At 65.4% G+C, this 20,481-nt stretch overlaps 1 protein-coding gene across 1 annotated transcript in view; it reads right to left on the bottom strand.

Moving 5' to 3' along the window:
* Nucleotides 1-20,481, bottom strand: part of PKD1L1 (polycystin 1 like 1, transient receptor potential channel interacting) — an 84,815-nt gene that overhangs the window by 12,027 nt on the left and 52,307 nt on the right. The window contains exons 35-51 of the mRNA XM_066240378.1: nucleotides 20,001-20,174; nucleotides 18,605-18,872; nucleotides 18,200-18,243; nucleotides 17,274-17,430; nucleotides 16,241-16,379; nucleotides 15,635-15,719; nucleotides 14,977-15,150; nucleotides 13,715-13,833; nucleotides 11,772-11,882; nucleotides 8,042-8,165; nucleotides 6,114-6,197; nucleotides 5,365-5,525; nucleotides 3,883-4,117; nucleotides 1,893-1,997; nucleotides 1,579-1,719; nucleotides 1,192-1,323; nucleotides 159-389 (exon numbers count right to left, since the gene is read on the bottom strand). Of these exons, the coding sequence (XP_066096475.1) occupies nucleotides 159-389; nucleotides 1,192-1,323; nucleotides 1,579-1,719; nucleotides 1,893-1,997; nucleotides 3,883-4,117; nucleotides 5,365-5,525; nucleotides 6,114-6,197; nucleotides 8,042-8,165; nucleotides 11,772-11,882; nucleotides 13,715-13,833; nucleotides 14,977-15,150; nucleotides 15,635-15,719; nucleotides 16,241-16,379; nucleotides 17,274-17,430; nucleotides 18,200-18,243; nucleotides 18,605-18,872; nucleotides 20,001-20,174 (2,484 nt within the window). The remainder of the gene's footprint in view (nucleotides 1-158; nucleotides 390-1,191; nucleotides 1,324-1,578; nucleotides 1,720-1,892; nucleotides 1,998-3,882; nucleotides 4,118-5,364; nucleotides 5,526-6,113; nucleotides 6,198-8,041; nucleotides 8,166-11,771; nucleotides 11,883-13,714; nucleotides 13,834-14,976; nucleotides 15,151-15,634; nucleotides 15,720-16,240; nucleotides 16,380-17,273; nucleotides 17,431-18,199; nucleotides 18,244-18,604; nucleotides 18,873-20,000; nucleotides 20,175-20,481) is intronic.

Here is a 20,481-nt window from a genome sequence, read left to right as displayed (position 1 = left end):
CGCTGACAGGGTTCAGCCCTGCCCAGTGCCGGAGGGGTCAGCCTTGGGGAGCGTGACCACGACCTTAGGCCAGCAGGTGAGCGCGGAGGCATTTCACTCCTCGCAGAGGGTGAAACACCAGCAAACCCTGACCTCACAGTCCAGGGCGGGGCACATACCAGTCCGAACCGCAGAACGGTCACTGCTGTGAGCAGGGCCGCGCAGCACCCGGCCGCGGCCCACCGGCCGGACGTGGGGAGACCGAGGAACACCTCCTGCTGGCCGCTCCCCAGAGGACGGAACAGCAGCCAGGGGACGGCGTCCGCACAGGAGCCAGCCGGGGGCGCCGGGGTGAGGAGTGGACTTCCACGCAGGCGGGGGAGGGCAGCCAGCACCAGCAGGCCTACCAGCTGCGGGAGAAACCCCACGACGTTGACCTCGTGCACTGGGTCCGAGAGCCCTGGACCCAGGCGGGGCCCCTGCACTCTTTAAAACAAGGACAAGCGCAGAGAAGCGGCTGTGGATTGTGGATCGGTCATCCAGGGGTCAGGACGCAGCCCCGAATGCCGGTCCCTCCCCAGACCCCACCCACTCCGGCTCGGTCCCTCTCCCACCCCAGTGCTCAGTCCCTGCACCCCACTCTCTCCCTGTCCTGCACCCCACTCTCTCCCTGTCCTGCACCCCACTCTCTCCCTGTCCTGCACCCCACTCTCTCCCTGCCTCCTCCCACCAGCGCCCCCTCCTCCCTGCAATCCACACCGAGCTTTGCTGGGGGGCACCTGTCTCATCTCTACTCCGGGCACCCCCAGGGCTCAGTAAACGAACCCCTCAGGGAAGGATGGGGAAGAGAGATCCCGCTCTCACTGGGTTCCTGTTAGTTCCGTGGGGCTGTGGTCACAGACCAGGGACTTGGCCCGGGAGCCTCGGGCGGCGTCAGGGGCCCAGGATACACGTTGCCTCCCCCCCCCCCCCACCGAGACAGGTGTGACGTGAGGGAGGGGGCAGGCCAGGCGCTGCTCCGACACTTATGACATGGTACCCCAGGGAGCACAGGGCGGAGCGACTGTCAACGCCCAAGATGCGTCACGCGGCCGCCGACACGGGGCTCTGACGCCAGCTGCCACGGCTCCGGGCGGTCCCCCCCCCCTCGAGAGAGGGCCCTGGGGGGGGCACACTGAGTCTGTGGGTTTCCTGGGGCGACGGAGGACTCACCGCTGGCACGAAGAGGCCCGAGGGAGCGCGGCAGGCCGTGGGGCAGGACCCCGCTGTGCGCTGGAGGCCGAGCAGACGGACGCCGTTCAGGGTCAGGAGGAAGGAGAGGGTCCCCTGCAGCCAGCGCGCCCTCTGCGGCAGAGCACAGGGGTCAGGGTGCCACGCGGGTTATGGGGGGGGTGCAGGCGTGTTCACACTGAGGGCTGTGCGTGGGGGCGTGTGGTGCTGCTGGGCCCTGGGCGTGCGGGAGCACCACAGCCACAGCCACAGCTGTCCCTCAATATGAGACGACTCCCTGGAATGGAACCTTCCAGAACCCGTCGGAGCTCTTCCTCCGGGCAGCGTCACAGAGCAGGTCCGCCCGTGTGGCCACAAAGCCCGACGTACCCGACTCCAGGCCGCCAGGTGACTGAGGTCCACGAAGCCTCGCAGGTGTCCCTGGTGGAGCTGGTCAGCTGCCTCCTCAGCCAGAGAGAGCAGGTGTCCGGAGGCTGCGTACCAGGCCAGGCCCACGGCGGCCACGGGCAGCTGCGGTGCAGAGAGAGGCATCAGACTGGCCTGCGGCCCCGAGGCGCAGCACAGACGACACCAACCTCGGGCCACTAGGCACTGACACAGCCGGACGTCAAAAAGCCAGACTAGCTGGTGTGCCATCTTTACACAAGTGGTGGTGAGTGTGTGCGGGACACGGCAGGGGCTACCTCCAGCCAGTTCCTGGGCTTCCGCCAGTAGCTGCAGACGCCCTTCTCAGCCAGGCCACGGAGCTGGACGCAGAGCCGGGTCAGGAGGAGCACCAGGAAGCCCAGCTGAGGGGGAGAAACAACAGACGGTGGAAGTTCCCACAGGCCCTGGCCGGTTGGCTCAGTGGTAGAGTGTCGGCCTGGCGTGCGGGAGTCCTGGGTTCGATTCCCAGCCAGGGCACACAGGAGAGGCGCCCATCTGCTTCTCCACCCCTCCCCCTCTCCTCCCTCTCTGTCTCTCTCTTCCCCTCCCGCAGCCGAGGCTCCATTGGAGCAAAGATGGCCCGGGCACTGGGGATGGCTCCTTGGCCTCTGCCCCAGGCGCTAGAATGGCTCTGATTACTGCAGAGCATCGCCCCCTGGTGGGCATGCCGGTGGATCCCGGTCCAGCACATGCGGGAGTCTGTCTCTCTGCCTCCCTGCTTCTCACTTCAGAAAAAAAAAAGTTCCCATAAATTGTTGTGCGAAGCTTAAAACTCCTGCCCGGCTCCCAGGGGTGGACGCGATTAGAGTAGCCCCTGGCCCTGCAGAGCCTGAGGTCACCTTGGTCTCAGGCCCCAGGATAGTTTGTACCTCTTCGCCCACCAGCACTCAGACCCTGCCCCAGGGCCGCAGGGCCCCACGTGAGCTCGGGATGGGCTGCTGTCTGGAAGCCCCGTCCTGTGAGTCTTGCCCAGCACGCTGGGTCTCCTGACAGCCACGCCGGGTCCCCATCCTCCCCCGTGATGCTCAAGGAAGAGCTCTCATGTGTTTGGAAAATATACGAACTGTCATCAGTTTCCTTGGCCGAGTGAAACCTTGGAAAGCTCCTGTACATGAGAATTTCTTCAAGTCCTGTTGATGGCTACCTCACCGTTGACGGTGGCCTCGCCCACCCTGCACTCCCCTACGAGGACCTCACCCGCTCGTCACCTCCCCTATTTATTCACTCGTCCACGAGGACAGGAGGGGACGGTGCTCACACCAGAGGGACGGACCCGTCTGAGGTCACGGCAGCCTTGCAGAACCCCAGTGGACCCTGCCAGTTAAAACTTTCAAGCTAAAAAAGCCTCTTTGGGGATCCTTCTCCCTCACGAAGTTTGCATGAATTTTACTCTTGGAAACTGCACAGGAGTGACGTCTCTTGATGACAGCTGAGCGCCTCACCTGCTGAGGGGACTGTTCTCCTGCCCGTCCCACCCCCAAGCCAGCTCTGAGGTCCACCCCCGACGGGACCGTGTCACCAGCGGTTCCTGGAGTCTAGAGCCCCCACCCCCAGCAAAGTGTGCCCCTCCCGGGACGACAGCGGGTCTCACTCTCTGCACCAGGAAAGCGAAACACAGGCAGAGTCAGCAACGTCCGTGAGGAGAAGTGCAGGCTGACTTCCAGTACCTTCCGCTGCTCAGAAACTGCACAGACACATTCCACCTGCCAACCCCAGTGCTGAAGGTCTGTGCGCCCCGGCTCACACGTGGGAGCGCTGCCCCCAGCCTGGCTGTCCGGAGATGGGGCTCTAAGAAGTGGAAATGGTCTGGCGGGGTCTCGGTGGGGGTGAGCCCCGGAGACGGGCTGAGTGTCCTGGGAAGGGGAAGCGACCACTCTGCCCCCTGCACGAGGACACAGGGAGACGGTGGAGCGTGCGGACCAGGAGCAGGGGGTCAGCGGCATCCTGGCCGGCACCCTGACCTTGGACTCAGCCTCCAGCACTGGGGGCCGTTGGTGTTTGCAGGCTGAGCCCCCCCCCCCCGTGGCTGGCACCTGTCCTGGCAGCCCCAGCAGAGAGCTGGAGAGGATCTGGGTCTCAGTCCCAAGCCCCCGCGCTGACCTCTGCACCCTGAGTGCTCTGTGTGTGCACCAGCCACACGGACGTGCCGGGTCCCCACGGGGTCCTCCCTATCCTGTGCCGCAGCCAGCGGGCTGCCCGCTGTGTGCCGGGCATGGCGGGTGAGGGGGGCATGGCTGGCGAGCTCACCTGGGGAAGCAGCAGCTGGTACCGTGGGGCGGAGTCGCTGCGGAAGATGGTGAGGGACTCCACCTGAGCGGAGAGGGCGAGGCCGCCGGCCGGGAGCAGCTGCCCACTCAGGGCCACGCTGGAGAAGAGGCGGGTCGGCGGGTTGTACAGGACGAAGTGCACGGACACGGCCCGGGTGCTGCTGTGGACCCAGCGGCGGGCGCGGAGGCTGGTCAGCGCTGTGCGGGCGGCCGACCTGCCAAGCACGGGCGTCAGAGGGCGGGGAGGCCGTGCGGGGAGGCCGTGCGGGGAGGCGTCCGGCGGGCCGTGCTGACCTCTGCGTTCATGGGACAGACAGGCGGCCTTCCGTGTCTTCCGGCTCCTAGTAAGACCCACCGCCCTCTCTCCTTGCCCAGACGGGACCCCAGGCCGAGGGGACCCTGGAGATGGGTGGCCTTCCCCTTCCCAGGGTCCAGCTCGGGGAACAGCGCCACGTCTGCCGCGGGACTCTGGACTCTCACCGTCTCTGCCGCTGGCCCCGTCGGCAGGAAGGAGCCACCTTTGCTGTCTGCACGACTAACTGATGAGGAACACATCCCCTGCTTGCTGCCACTCAGTGGACACTCTCACCGCACATACTGCCCACGGCGGTCAGCTGACCAGAGCTTCCTGCTGCAGCTCAGGCCTGGGGGTGCACGGGGGCCCGTGGGACCCACAGGACAGGCTAGGCCAGCTGACCGCGGGCTGTGGCTGCGACCTGGCTACCAATTCTGCTGGAGCCTCCATCCCCCACACACCCTTACGGGGGGTCCGCTGCTGCTCTGGGCTCACCCCACTGAGCGCACGGCGAAGGTCCGTGAGGTTCCGTGCCTGTCGGCTCCCGGCAGATCCTGAAGGAGCCTGCTTGTCCTTCTAGTGCCCTTGGTGGACGGGCGTCCTGCTCCTGCCCAGGCTGACCCCTGCTGTCTTTCTAGTGCTCTTGGTGGACGGTGTCCTGCTCCTGCCCAGGCTGACCCCTGCTGTCCTTCTAGTGCTCTTGGTGGACGGTGTCCTGCTCCTGCCCAGGCTGACCCTGCTGTCCTTCTAGTGCCCTTGGTGGACAGGCGTCCTGCTTCTGCCCAGGCTGACCCTGCTGTCCTTCTAGTGCCCTTGGGGGTCAGGCGTCCTGCTCCTGCCCAGGCTGACCCCTGCTGTCCTTCTAGTGCCCTTGGGGGTCAGGCGTCCTGCTCCTGCCCAGGCTGACCCCTGCTGTCCTTCTAGTGCCCTTGGAGGTCAGGCGTCCTGCTCCTGCCCAGGCTGACCCCTGCTGTCCTTCTAGTGCCCTTGGTGGCCAGGCGTCCTGCTCCTGCCCAGGCTGACCCCGTGGCCGCGTGAGCAGCTCCCATCATTCCACAGCAGTAACGAGCCCGGGCTCCCCAGGGGGCATGGTGCCCCCACGTCCAGCCTGCCGTGCTAGAACAATGGGCAGGAAGCATGGACACATGGACCCCCCATCACACTGACCTGGTCCTGCCCAGGCTGAGCTCACAGTCCTCCCTGCAAGCCCTGGGGTCACTCGGGGCCACTACGCGGGTCTCTGTGTCTGTCACAGAGGGGGTGTCGGCGCCTCCAGCTTTGGGGTGACGCAGCGAGTCTTCGGGACGTGCTGAAAGAGGCCTGGGAGGCTGCCCCCCAAACCAGGCCAGAGCAGGAGTTAGACGTACATCCTAACATCCACCCTGCACCCTGGGGTGTCCGCGCCGGGCCGTGCATGGGAACACCCACTGACCTGACACAGGGCTTGGCCCCTCACCCACTGACCTGACACAGGGCCCGGCCCCTCCAAGCCCCTGTGTGTCCCCTGGGCTCCAGCTCAAGCTCCAGGACCAGACAGACCCCCGTGGAAAGGCTGGCCCTGCAGTGACCCCCGTCAGAGCCAGGACATCGAGAGCCTCCGTCACGGACGGGACAGGGGACGGGGACAGTGTGCCGTCTTCACACCCCCCTCCCGTTAGGACGAGATACGTGACGTCCCAGTTTTACACACTCAGACAGACGTGCTCTGGTTGGCACGGATGCCAGGACGGGCGGCACGCTCAGGGGGGAGAGGGAGGGAGGCCGAGGCCCCAGCTGCCCCGAGCCCGGCACCCACCATCCAGACCACAGCCCAGCTCCCAGAGACGGTGCAAACAGCCGGCTGGTTCCTGCCCACAGGCCCCAGGCTGTTCCCACCCGACGTGCTTTTAGCAGTAAAGAGAGAGAAAGCTCCTGACCTCGCAGGAACGGCCGGCAGGGACTTGCAGCTGTTTAATGACCGCCGGGCCGACCAGGTAGCTCTTTCCTCCCAGTGCTCTGGGCTGCAAGGGGGGAGACACCGGGCATGCTGTGGGCCTGCAGCCTGCTCACCCCGCAGACAGGGGGCTTGGCCCGAACCCCCAATCAGAGAGCTAGAGGCCCAACCTTGCACTTCCCCTTAAACATTCTAGGGACTTGACCAAGGTCCTAAGAGAGACGGCCGCACCTCCCGGGCTTCGTCCCAACCAGGACGGCCCCTCTGTCTCCCCACAGTGTCCGAGTCGGGCCAGGCAGCCCCCGGCCGCAGCCGCAGTGGATGAGAGCTGCTGGGTCTGAGGAAGGTGGGACAGTGTTGTCTTTGTTAAGGCAGAAAACAGGAGAGAAGCGAGGACCACAGTCAGTACACGAGGTGCACGGTCACTGCTAGGCCTCCTTCAGCACTCGGACGAGCCGCCTTGCTCTGGGCCCTTCCCAAGCCCCACCCCAGCTATTTGCTCCTCTGTCCTGGGTCCCCGGTCCGTGTCACGGCACGCTGCATTTTGAAAAAGCCTTCCACACGCATCTGTCCACGGCCCTGTGGACCAACCGCATCCTGTGCCCAGCCCCGCCTGCCCTGTGGGGACCTGGGGAAGTGTGTGCAGCCAGGGGGTGAGGGCGGGGCAGGGGTGTGGGGGCACAGAGGGCAGGATGCCTGGGGGCCATGCGCACCCCCCCCCCCGTGGACGTGCCAGTCTCACCGCCCGCCCCGCCCTCACCCCAGAACCCAGCGACACTGCAGGGCTCAGGACTCCTGACAACCCTGCCCCTTGAGAGCGGCTCCTGTGAGTGGACAGGACAGGCCGGAGCCGGGGGAACTCTGAGTGGACGGGACAGTCAGGAGCCGGGGGAGCTCTGAGTAGACAGGACAGGCCGGAACCGGGGGAGCTCTGAGTGGACGGGACAGTCAGGAGCCGGGGGAACTCTGAGTGGACGGGACAGTCAGGAGCCGGGGGAGCTCTGAGTGGACGGGACAGTCAGGAGCTGGGGGAGCTCTGAGTAGACGGGACAGGCCGGAACCGGGGGAGCTCTGAGTGGACGGGACAGTCAGGAGCCGGGGGAACTCTGAGTGGACGGGACAGTCAGGAGCCGGGGGAGCTCTGAGTGGACGGGACAGTCAGGAGCCGGGGGAGCTCTGAGTAGACAGGACAGGCCGGAACCGGGGGAGCTCTGAGTGGACGGGACAGTCAGGAGCCGGGGGAGCTCTGAGTGGACGGGACAGTCAGGAGCCGGGGGAGCTCTGAGTAGACGGGACAGGCCGGAACCGGGGGAGCTCTGAGTGGACGGGACAGTCAGGAGCCGGGGGAACTCTGAGTGGACGGGACAGTCAGGAGCCGGGGGAGCTCTGAGTGGACGGGACAGTCAGGAGCCGGGGGAACTCTGAGTGGACGGGACAGTCAGGAGCCGGGGGAGCTCTGAGTGGACGGGACAGTCAGGAGCCGGGGGAGCTCTGAGTGGACGGGACAGTCAGGAGCCGGGGGAGCTCTGAGTGGACGGGACAGGAGCCGGGGGAACTCTGAGTGGACAGGACAGTCAGGAGCCGGGGGAACTCTGAGTGGACGGGACGGTCAGGAGCCGGGGGAACTCTGGGTGGACGGGACGGTCGGGAGCCGGGGGAGCTCTGGGTGGACGGGACGGTCGGGAGCCGGGGGAGCTCTGGGTGGACGGGACGGTCGGGAGCCGGGGGAGCTCTGGGTGGACGGGACGGTCGGGAGCCGGGGGAGCTCTGGGTGGACGGGACGGTCGGTAGCCGGGGGAGCTCTGGGTGGACGGGACGGTCGGGAGCCGGGGGAGCTCTGGGTGGACGGGACGGTCGGGAGCCGGGGGAGCTCTGGGTGGACGGGACGGTCGGGAGCTGAGGGGAGCCCACCTGAGCGTCCGGCGGGCCGGCTGTGTGCACGCTGTCCGGGTACAGGCCGTCCAGCAGGGTGGTCAGGCTCCAGTCCCACCAGGCGTCCACGCTGGTCGGGCTGCTGGCGGAGTCCTCGGGGCTCCTACCCGAGAGATAAACAGAAAGGTCCTTGTCCTGGGCAGGAACTGCAGGCCGTCTGCCGGACGAGGTCAGGGAGCTGCACCCACGTGGCCCCTCAGCAGCCGGGAGAGGACAGAGCGGTGGGTCCACCCCTCCGACGGTCCCACTGCTCGGGGCCTTGTCAGCAAGTGACCTGCGGGCCCTCCTCCGGGTGCTGGGGACACAGTCGAGCCCTCGCCCTGGTGGGGACACACCACAAACAAAGGCGGAAACACGGTGACGAAATCGAGGAGAGAAAACTAATCAGGAGTGGGCGGGGGGGGGTCTCATTCAAGTGGCCACGGAGCCCCTCACCATGAGTGATGGGCAGCAGAGACGGAAGGCCGTGGAGCGTGACCCCAGGGACGTCTGAGGGAGGGTGTTCTGGGGGGACATTGAGGACAAGGACCGACGGGCACAGGCCTGGGCTGATGGAAGGGCGTGGAGGCTGCTGGGGCCAGTGCAGGGCCGGCACAGGGAACTGGGCCGCAGACAGACACACAGCTTTGGACACACCACTGCCCACTGGCCACAGCGGTCACCCTCCCCCACCTGAAGAACCAGAGCAGCAGCCCCGCCCCCCGGATGGCCGAGAGGTCAGAGGTGGTGCACGGGCCAGGAGCACACAGCACACAGCAGGGAGTCACCCAACGTCACGTGCTGTCTCCCCAGAGAACCCACTGCTGTGCTTGGTCAGGCCCGGCCTCGCCTGCCCACATGGACAACACTGCACACAGCCGTGACCCTGACGGAGGCCCGAGAGAGGCGGCTGCAGCCCTGCAAGTGTCCACACGCCCGGTCAGGGGTGAGAGTGGACGGACGGGTGGGCGGGCGGGTGTCATGCTCACGGCTCAGGCCCACGACCTGGCCTGGAAGCAGGTCCCCTGACAGACACTTCCCATTTATGGACCAAAATGCCCCGAGACCTCATCCTTGCAAAATAGACACAGCCCTTCTCAGCCCTTCAGCCAAGCTGAGTCTGCATAGTTTGTGGGACACATCACCCCCAACATCTGCTCCCTGTCGGGGCGACAGTCAAGCAGCCGAATCTGGAAAGAACTGAGTGTGACAGTGACACACGCCACACGTCCCGGCTGCTGAGGGTTCCCGCCCCGCCCTGCGCACACCGGGAGCATGGGGCAGACAGACAGCCCACGGACACCCCGCCCTGCACACACTGGGAGCATGGGGCAGACAGACAGCCCACGGACGTCCCGCCCTGCGCACACTGGGAGCATGGGGCAGACAGACAGCCCACGGACGCCCTGCCCTGCACACACTGGGAGCATGGGGCAGACAGACAGCCCACGGACGTCCCGCCCTGCGCACACCGGGAGCATGGGGCGGACAGACAGCCCACGGACGCCTCACCCTGCACACACTGGGAGCATGGGGCAGACAGACAGCCAAGGACACCTCGCCCTGCGCATAGCGGGAGCATGGGGCAGACAGACAGCCAAGGACACCCCGCCCTGCGCACAGCGGGAGCATGGGGCAGACAGACAGCCAAGGACACCCCGCCCTGCGCACAGCGGGAGCATGGGGCGGACAGACAGCCCATGGACACCCCGCTCTGCGCACACCGGGAGCATGGGGCAGACAGACAGCCACGGACACCCCGCCCTGTGCACACCGGGAACATGGGGCAGACAGACAGCCCACGGACACCCCGCCCTGCACACACCGGGACCATGGGGCAGACAGACAGCCCATGGACGCCTCGCACTACAATGACCCAGCAATTGAACACGACAGAGGCTCAGCCACCCAGTGGCCACACTGCACTTCCTCCCGCGGGGCCTGTGGGCACACTGACCGCCTCATGCATCGCTGCTCTACGTGGTAGTTCACTTTACTCGGAACTTCATGAAGCATGCAAAAAGACCTCAAATAAAAGTTAAATGTGTAAGAATTCAATAATATACTTTATCTTAAAGCACAGGAAACTGAGCAGCCCGATGACCTCGCTGCACAGACGAGGGCACAAAGACCCGGGTCAGAGGGTCTATCCCGGCTGCCTGGTCACCAGCTGAGGGCTGGGGGTCCGGTGCCCGGCTACCGCCATCCACCCTCCCGGCTCTGGTGCCTCCACCAGGATGCTGGCAGGTGCTAAACCCTAAGCAGCTGTGGACGGTCCGGCCTGATCCTCCGGGGGACGGTGGGGGGTCTGCGGAGAGGTCTGCGTCCGAGGGGGACCCAGGGGCAGCCCCCAGCCTCCTGCACAGCCTCCTGCCCAGCACGGGGCCAGTGCCCACCGGCACACGCCCATGAGGAACACGTCAGGCCACGCTGACTTCCGGAATGGGGGATAAAAAGTAAACAAATACGGCCAGAACGTCCTCAGGCTGAGGGTCCCCGTCCAGGGCGAACCACCCAGATGGTGGCTTTGCTGTGCACACAGCGCCACCTGCCGGCACAAACTGCCCGCTGGAGAGTGGGTACGTGTGGAGTCACCGCTGTTCCCAGGGGCCCCCCGGCAGAAAGCGGCCCCCCCTCGAGCCCTCGCCCGTGAGGGGCTGGGTCACTGAGTCAGGTGGACACTGGACTCATGCACTGGACATCAGGACCTGCTAGTGGGTCTTAAATCTACACCCACTCCTGTGATCTGGGTGGGTGTCAGTCACCCTGTCTCTTGTAGATGATAGAAACAAATGTGTTTAAGTAACAGAGAATGTTAAATAGGTGTGCCAGCCACCTGTCTGCGCCAAACACCTCAGCAAGCGCGATGTCCATCAGAGCCCCTAGCCGGAGACGACCTCAGCACGGGAGAGCTGCAGGAACGGTCATAGGTCTCGTCTGGAAACCGTGAGGGGGGGGCACGGTGTCCCCGCCCCCGTCTGTCCGCAGTCAAGACCCGACGTGAATGCGCGTCACACACTTCGGAACCCGAGGCCAGGCTGTTTCAAAAGCCACGGGTGACGTGTGGGGCAGGTGACACCCCAGTGCACCGCGAACCCGGACAGAGGTGCCCCAGGAAGGCGCCCCGAGTGCCGCGGAGAGGAGTGCGACAGGACACGGGCTGGCTGTGGGCGGCGCACGGAGACGTCCCGCTCCGCCTCCCGGCTCGGCCCCGCCCACCCGCTCGGCCCCGCCCACCCGCTCGGCCCCGCCCACCCGGCTCGGCCCCGCCCACCCGCCTCGGCGTCCACTGCTTTTACGGGAGGAAACGCGAGAACACCTGACCACCCGCGGGGCGGAGCGAGTCTCCCAGCAGCTGGACCCTGGTCATTTACCATGAGTCCAACAGCCGGCGACTGCCATCGCTGTTTCACTGTTTACCAAAGTGGGAGGTGATGACCGCACCCGAAGTCTGGGGAGGAGCCTCCTGTGGACGGTGGGGCCGCCTCTCCGTCTCTCCATCGCCCCACGTGGGACGCAGGGAAGCCTTCCCTGGTGAAATGTCACGAGGTGGCGGACGAGGTGGTCTGGGCTGTCCCTTCCCTTCCCCTCGATTTGCTCAAAGTAACAGAACGCAGGGACCCCGGCCTGGAGCCCCGAGCCAAGGCCCTTCCCTGGAAGTCCACCAGGCGTGGACACAGGACTCTCAGGGCAGTGGCCCCGGGTCCAGAGCCTCACCCTCACGTCCTACCTGGTGAACGCATCCCGGATGGCGTGGTTGAGAGCGTGCTTGTCCTGACAGGGCCCCCCGTGGGCGACGAGCCAATGCAGCAGCAGCGTGAGGACGCACACGCACAGATCTCTGCAAGGAAGGGGTTGAGACGAGCATTTTCACAGGCCCCGTGTGCGGACCCAGCCAAGTGTTTTCAGTGGATGCGGCTTTCACACCCCTGGGTGGGAACTTTCGTATAAGGAGTGAGGTACGTGTTGAGGTTCGTGATTTGCACGTCGACACCCATTTTTGTCACCACGTTTGAAACGAGCTGCCTCTGTGATCCGGTCACCAAGTCGGCGGGCACACTGGTGTGCGTCCTGTCCGGCTCTCTGCCCGCCCCTGGTCCGTGTCCATCACCACTCCAGTCTCCTGCTTACAGGGCCTTCTGGCAAGTCCTGAGGTCGGAGTCAGCCCTCTGACTTGGTTTTTCTTTTCCAGAATGGCTCTGGCCAGTACAGTTCCTCTGATTTCCTCGTAAATTTTGGGATCAGTTTGTCAGTATCCATTAAATAAAAAAGAAAGAAAAGATGCCTGCAGGGCTTGGCTGGGGTTGCACCGATATCTGGAGATCACGTTGGCAAGAACGGACTCCCTGAGGACGCTGCTTTCCTCTCAGCGAACGCCGTCTCTCCGTCCTCCAGAGCTTCGGCGAGTGTTCTGACACCCAGCAAACAGTCTGCAGGTTTTCCTCGATGTGTCTCCAAGTGCTTCGGTGCTGCTGTGAATGTCACCGCTGCTTCAGTTTCCAACGCCAGCCGCCGGCTTCTGTGGCCGGGCCGGGACTGGGTTCACGCTGCGCTGACCCTGCGGCCTCCTCACTCCCCTCCCCTCCTGGAGTCGTCCCCACTGGCCGCTTGGGATCTTCTGTGCAGACCAGTGTCACCTGCCAACAAGCCCCGTTCGCTCTTCCTCGCAGGTCAATCAGCCTGTCCCTCGTCCTTGCCAGGACGTCCCGCGGGAGGGTCAGCAGGCAGCTTGTCTCTGACCTCAGTAAGGACTCACCGTGGCCCATCAGGTATGAGGTCAGGTGCAGAGCGTCACAGACGCCCTCTATGAATCTGGGGACATTCCGTTTCATTCCTCGATTGCTGAGAGCTTGTTCCCCGTGAAGGAATGCCGAGTCCTGTCGAATACATTCCGACTCCCACACGAGTTCTTATCTGGTCTGTGCACACGGTGAAGTGTGGTAACGGCCCTTCCTCCGTGTCTTTAACCCACGGGCGGGTCTGTCTCTACTGGGGTTCTGTGTGCTGCAGCCTCTCACTGTCTCCCCCTTGGGGACCCTCTCTCACCAGGAACTCAGGTTGGCACAGACTGGGATCACAGAGAGACTGGTGCCCTCGCCAGCAGCACACTTCAGCGGCACCACACGGGGAGAGATTCCAGGAGTCCTCAAACCCCTGACAAACTGCATCGGCAGGACGTGAGGGCGCCCAGATGACCCCGACACTCGGAGGAAGATTTAGCTGCTACGCGTGTGAGGCTCCTGACGCTGGTCAGCCCCCCCCCCCCCGCACAGTGCGGTGGGGGCAGGTGTCACCCAGAGAAGCCTGTCAGAGGGCTGTGCTGGGCAGGCTGACCGTGCCGTGGTGTTTCTTAACTTCTGTGTCTTACCCCCCCCCCAAAAAAAATCACACTGATTTTGCATTGAGCACCACAACATGCCTGTGTGTTTTAATAGTAAAAGATTTCTAAACACTGTCATTGGCTTGATCGATGTCCAGGCAGAGGTGTTGATCCCGTGGCTCCCGCACCCACACACACCCCTGTGGAGCAAGGGCCCAGGCGCCTCGGGCAGGTCCCGGCAGCCCGTGTACGGGGGCACGGAGCAGGCGTTGGGGCCAGCACGGCATCCCGCCTGCACCCCCCCCACGTGCCGGCGGCTGCTCTGCCAGGACAGCTGGACAGGGTGGCCCCACCTCAGTGCGGCCTGGGCGTGCATCTGTCTTCTCATCCTCTCCCGGGGGGCCCTGAGCTGTGCCGAGGACGGCGGACGCGCCCAGCACAGGCGGCGAGCTCGCTGTCGTGCGGCCAAGACCTGTGGGACGAGAGAGCCAGGCGCCTGGGGCTGGGAGCCGGGCACGAGGCCACCCCGGGGAGGTGGCATGGCTGAGAGCATCTCCAGGTGTAGGTCCCCACACCCGGCCGCTGGGCGGCTGCTGGCTGGGAAGGGTGGACACTAGCCGTCAGCCACGACAGGGCGGATCTTTCCGAGACCCTCACGTGTAGAAGGCTGTTTTCAAGTATCATCTTAGCAAGAAACGACCTTTGTTTTCCGTGGTCACAACTGCTACTAGTCATCCCACCCGAGCACATGGGCCGCGCAGGAAACAGGTGCTGAGCTGGCAGCAAGCCTGAGTGCTCCCTCGTGGGGGCCGCACACCTGCTCTGCCTTTTGTCACCCCCACAGCCAGAGGGAACTGGTGTGGAAGGCAGTAGGGGGAGAGGGAGGGGGGAGGGAGGGGGAAGGGAGGAGGAGGCAGGGGGGAGGAGGGAAGGGGAGGGGAGGAGGGACAGAGGAGAGGGGAGGGAGGGAGGGGAGAGAGGAGGGAGGGAGGGGAGGGGAGGGGAAGAGGGAGGGAGGGAAGAGGGAGGGAGGGAGGGGAGAGGGAGGGAGGGGAGGGGAGGAGGGACAGAGGGGAGGGGAGAAGGGAGGGAGGGAAGGGGAGGAGGGACGGGGGGGAGGGGAGAAGGGAGGGAGGGGAGGGGAGGGGAGGAGGGAGGGAGGGGAGGGGAGGAGGGAGGGAGGGGAGGGGAGGAGGGATGGAGGGAGAGAGGGGAGAGGAGGAGGGACGGAGGGGAGGAGAGGAGGGAGGGAGGGGAGGAAGGGAGACAGAGGGGAGGGGAGGAGGGAGGGAGGGAGGAGGGAGGGGAGGAGGGAGTTTTCTGTGAGCTCATTAAAATGCAAATGGCCTCAAGTTCTCCAAAACCACAGTCAAGAACTGTGGTTTTCATTTGCTTCGGGATTTTAATAAGCTGGTTTTCCCTGCGGCCTGGTCCCTTTGGGACTGGGGTGAAGGTGAGCGGGCAGATCCCATGGGTTCACCGGTCACACGTGTGATAGGAACTGAAACTAAAAACACCCCCACAGGTCAGAGCGTGACTCAGCCGTGATGTGCAGGCTGAGGCCCCAGTGTGGCTCTCGAGTGCAGAGACCCCCGCACACCCCACTCAGCCTCACTCTCTCCACTGTGCCCAGCCCGCTGGGGTCGCTTCGGCTGGGGGCACAGGGCGCGTGGGCGCTGGGTCCCTCCAGCTCTGCGTCCAGGCCCTCGGTGGCCTCTCGTAGAGACTCAGTGAAGAAGCTCTCATCGTCCCTCCTTTTCCAAGCAAAGCGCAGAGCCAGGAGGCCCACCTGGAGGAGACGCGGGACATCGCAGAGCCAGTGCACCGCCTGCCCGCACAGCTGGCCCTGCCTCCCAGCCTGGACCCCACGGCCACCACCACACCGCCTGCCCGCACAGCTGGCCCTGCCTCCCAGCCTGGACCCCACGGCCACCACCGCACTGCCTGCCCGCACAGCTGGCCCTGCCTCCCAGCCTGGACCCCACGGCCACCACCACACCGCCTGCCCGCACAGCTGGCCCTGCCTCCCAGCCTGGACCGCACAGCCCAGCACCGAGGCGCAGTGCCCCCTGCCCCCAGCACGGCCCCCTAACACAGTGTCCTGGGCAAACAGTGGGTGTGAAGACTGAGGAGGCTGACGGCCACGCACAGCCCGGCCCTGCCTCCCACCCTTCCCCCCAAGCTGTGAGGGTAGTAACATGTCCCCAAACGGGGCCCTCCACCCCTCCTGGGCCCGAGAATGGGAAGTGACTCCAAACCGGACGGCTGCTGACCATGAGAGGCTGGGTGACGAAGACGCAGCAGGTGACAGAGAGGGTCAGGAGGTACAGCCACTGCCCACACTGTGCGGGGCTGAACCTGCACAGGGGACACACCGTCAGCCCAGCCGCCTGCCCAGCGCCCCGCTCTGCTGACAGCGGCCTGCACATGGCGGTGGGGTGGGGTGAGGTCCCCTTCCCGCTCAGAGAGGACGTCAGCTCCCCCCGCAGCTGCTCGGGGGGACAGAAAGGAAAGCGCAGACAGAAGAACGGGGTGGCGGCTTGGTGGTGACAACAGTGGACGGGTCATTCCCTGTCCCTCAGATGACAGGTGACCTCAGGGACAGGCCCTGCACCCTCTAGGGGGCTCTGCAGCTGGGCTGCCCCTGCCTGGGCGAGGGCCCTGTGCCCTCTCCTAACACCCGGGAGCAGCCAGGCCCAGCCGCCTGTGGGGTCTGCAGGAAACGCCTTCACCGCTGGCCATGGGGGGCGGCGGGGGCCGAGGTGCAGAGCCACGCCCCGGCCACACTGCACGAGTTCCCAGAAACGCAGTTTCCTCCCCAATAAACAGGAGACTTGCCATCGAAGGACCAGAGTGTTGGGAAAAATCTTACAGCTCACCTGTATCCTAGAAATCCTGTCCCCAAGCCGCAGGCCACGGAGAGCAGCCCCCAGGTGGCCCACGCCACGGAGCTCAGCCACGGCCGGGGGGTCCTCGGCCTCCGGGACGCAGAGAGTCCTCCAGACGCACGGCTGGGCGCTGAAGAGGAGAAGACGGGGCCGGTGTGTGCATGGACCTCTCCACTCCCATCCACATACAGCGTGTCGTTAATTCTGTGTCGGCCAGAAACTTAGCTGACATTACTCTGGGGGCATCTGGGAGGGTGTTCCTGGCTGAGGGTGACACGTGAGTCCCTGCAGTGAGTGAAGCGGACTCTCCCCAAGGTGGGCAGGCTCCCCCCGTCAGGTGAAGGCCTGACCAGAAGAGAAGGGGCAGGTAAGAGACTTCCTCCCGCCTGGCGGTCGTTCTGAACTGGACATCGACTTTTTCCCGCTTTGGGCATAAATGAACACCTGGGTCTCTTCCTTGGACCACTGGCAGGTGCCTCGCCACCACTGTCCACAGAGGGTGATTGTGGCCGCTGTCTGGACCTGGTGCTCAAGGGCTCAGGGAACTGGAGCCCAGAGAACCCCCTCCTCGTGTCTGTGCCCCCCCGGGTCCTGCAGCCATGTGCCTCCAGGCCAGGCCCAGACAGCGCCTTCCGGCAGACCAAGTCCCTCTCGGCTGCCCCCAGGGGACCCCCTTTGCAGAGAACCAGCCCCTGTGCTCCTCCACCCCCACCCCACTGGCCCCCCACTGAGCTCAGGGCACAGTCGGAGCTGTGGACATTCACTTTAATTTGCATCAACAAACTTGAAGCTTCAGGGGAAAGTTAAGAGTCTATCACTGACTGTTAAGAAAGACAGGAGCAAGCCTGTAGGTACACAGCAGAGCCACCAGGCCCCAGGGACAGCGGGTGCCTCTGTTCAGACGGGCCTGGATCGGGACCTTCAGTCAAGATGACCCAACTCCCACTCCATCCCCAGCTCCCCCGAAGGCCAAAGCAGGACGTGGCCGGAAGAAGCCAGCTGGGCGCACACCCACCACCATCACCTCGCAGACCAGGGACGCAGTGGTCGCTCTTCCTGCTCGGAGACCACAGGCTCCGGGCCGCCCCCCAGGCCTCCAGCTCAGAGTGTGCATGGCCTGTCTCACCTCCGCTGCCCGCGCGCTGGGCCTGGGCACTCCCAGAGGAGACGCCCGCTGTGCTCTGCCGGAAAAGACAAGACCAGGAGGTGAGGCTGCGCCCCGCGGAGCACAGAGCCCTCCAGGCAGCACGTCTGTGACCTCCGGGGAGATGGCCCGGCCACCTCCTCGTGCTCAGCGGGGGGGTGTCTGGGAGGCACAGGGCAGACCCGGGGCGGAGGGTGGTGGGGACCCTGGGGCGCTGACAGGCTCCTCGCAGCCAAGAGGAGCGGCTGCCCAGACCTGCAGACAGGCTTCCAGCCCAGAGCAGTGGGGACAGGACCGTGGGGGCGAGAGCAGGGACTTAGAGCAGGGACTTAACCAGAAAGCATGAGACCATTTGTGCCCAGCACGCTTCCACGGACAAGTCACACTGAAACACGTGTGACCAAGGCCTGGCATGAGGGGCATCAGCGGGGGGCAGTGCCTCCCGGCCCCCCACGTCCTCTGCTGCACAGCCTCTCTTCCACCGACTGCGTCCCACCCTGGCCGTCAGCCCAGCCTCTAGAATGTCACTCCCTGTGCACACGGGGCTTCCCAAACTCTGCCCCCTTCACTGAGGTCCCTGGACAGCCCTCTGCTGGACAGCTGCCCCGGGCCGGCGTCCTGGAGACGGCCTCCTGTCTCTGCAGGACCCCTGCGCTGGCCGGTTCTGGCCGGTACAACGGGCTCCTCATCTCCACCACACCCAGGACCTGACGGGACCTGACCACTTGTGGCCAGACCGCAGCCAAGGGAGGGTGCCAGGAAGCCTCCGGTCAGAATTCCCAGAATAGCCGCCTAACCGTGTCCACCTTGTACGTCGTCCGAGCTGCTGGCGTCCTGCAGGGACCAGGGCCTGGTTGGGAGAAAGTGACACCACTGTGACGCAGAGCGCGGGCCCCAGGGAGAGCGCTGTCCTCGGGAAGTACCCTCCCTGCCATGGGACGGGCCCGCCTGAGACACAGGGCGTGCTGCAGGGCACGGCCACTCAGTGGGGCCTGGACACTGACCGTGTCTCGTGAACGTGCCGGACGAAGCCGCCCGTCCCGTCCCTCCTAACAAGCACAGAGCGGGCGGGAGGCAGGACGCACAGCATCCACCCAGTGGACAGGCCGGACGGGGTGAGCGCACAGTCTGACCCCCCATTCAGACGGCGCCCCTCTGCTGCTGTGAGAGCCTCCCAGACACCCCTCCCAGCTCCCCAGGGGCTGGCTTACCCGGAGGTGCCCCGGCCGGCGCGGCTCCCGGGGGCGAGCCTGGCTGTGCGCGGCGGGGCCGGCCGCTGTCCTGCAGAGCGAGGACTCCACTCAGGGCAGCCATCCCCGGGGCCCCGCCCAGGACCAGCCGCGCCGACGTGAGGGGTCCCTGGCTGAACCTGAGGAGCAGCGACAACAGCTGTGCCCCCGGGGACGCCAGGAGGGCGCACAGGAGGCCCGTCCCGAAGGAGCCGAGAGGGATGGCGGCGGGGCCCACGCCCAGTGGGAGCTGCAGGGACGACAGCGCACGTCACCCCCTCCGTCCGTCCGTCCATCCGTCCGACTGGGGACCGTGCAGCCGGTGGTGACCCCTCGTGCCCTCGTGGACACGTGTGCTGCACTTCACCCGAGTCCTCTGTCCCCGAGTCCTCTGTCCCCGAGTCTCGGCCCGCCCGTCGCAGGGGTGGGAACAGAAAAGTCATCAGAAACCCTGCTCCTCCCCCGAACGAATCCTTCCGCTCGAACCCGCCTGACGTCAAACAGCCCAGGTGCAAAGCCGGTTTCACACTCGTCACAATGAGACAAGAAACATCAATGTCCCCAGTGTGTCCCCGACACAGAGGAAAGCAGAGAGAAGGTCAGACGACCGGTCCACCTTGGAGGAGAGGCCAGCCTTAGGTCTGGTGACCGTGTGACCTGCCAGACCTCGTCCCTGGTGGACACAGCTGCCCCTTCCTGCTCCTCAACCAGACGGTGTCACTGCCATCCTACACACTCTGCTGACTTATTCTTTTTTTAAAAAAAAACTTGCCGGCCTCTATTCGGACGGCATGGACTCTGCTCTCTGGAGCTCTGGGGACGCACAGCCAGACCCACCTGTGAGGGTGACCCCGCACCACGCCCTCAGTCTCGAGGCCCTTGTAGGAGCGAGTGGGACTGCCTGTCCCCACCCCACAGGCCGTGCTGTGACCTGTCCTCAGCAGAGGCGGAGCCTCCACTCTAACTGCCCGGATGTAGCGTTCATCTCTGACTCGCGGAGACAGTGAGACCAGAGCCGCCCATTGCAAACGTCGTCCCTCAGCCAAGGCCAGGCATTGGAACTGTTGTGAGTGTGTCAGAGGATTTTCAAAATCTGAACTAACTGGCAACTTTAAAAGAAGCCAGGCGCAATCTCCATGGGCACTGCAGGCTGCTGTCCCCAGCCTCCCTGAGGCGGTGTGGCCCTCCCACGGTGTCCGCGAGGCTGATCGGGCCGCCCCAGACCCCCAGCGCCTGGCCGGCCCCGTCACCGCGGCCCGAGCACAGGGGACCCTCCCCTCAGTCGCCTCCTCCATGCAGCACGAACCCAGCTCACTCCTGAGTCGGGAGGGCGCCCCACAACGGGTCTGGGGCCTCAGCATTCAGGACGATGTCCCACCTGCGCATGTCCTGCGGACGTGACCAGGGCTGCGAGGCAGGCGTGGGCGCACAGCAGGGCGAAGGCCACGCTGAGGCGCGGCGTGAGCGGGAGGCCCCCGCCCGGCGGCCGGCTGTGCAGGGAGGCCCACAGGTGGAAGTCCTCCAGGAGCTCCGTGAACTTGGAGCCCAGCAGCTGCAACAAGCCACAGACACGCTCACTGGGGGCGCTCGAACGCGCAGTGCGGAGTCCGGGTCCACGGGCGCCGGCGTTCTGAGTGCGGAGCGGTCTCCTGCTTCTCCGGCCCCTGTGCCCCGCCCCACCTTCCGCTGGGGCCCCGGTGCTTGGGGAAGAGCTGTTCCCGCCTCGCCCGTCTCATCCTCCAGGGTCTGCACCCCTCTCCCTGCAGCCCCCACCCACAGACCCTCCCCTGGCAGATGACCACGTCTCCCACTGGGATCCCGACAGACTTCAAACCCCTCTGCTCAGCCTGCCCCCCCCC

This window comes from Saccopteryx bilineata, chromosome 7 (genome assembly GCF_036850765.1).
Source record: "Saccopteryx bilineata isolate mSacBil1 chromosome 7, mSacBil1_pri_phased_curated, whole genome shotgun sequence".
Lineage (NCBI taxonomy): Eukaryota > Metazoa > Chordata > Mammalia > Chiroptera > Emballonuridae > Saccopteryx > Saccopteryx bilineata.
This window is presented reverse-complemented; position numbering and strand designations above follow the sequence as displayed.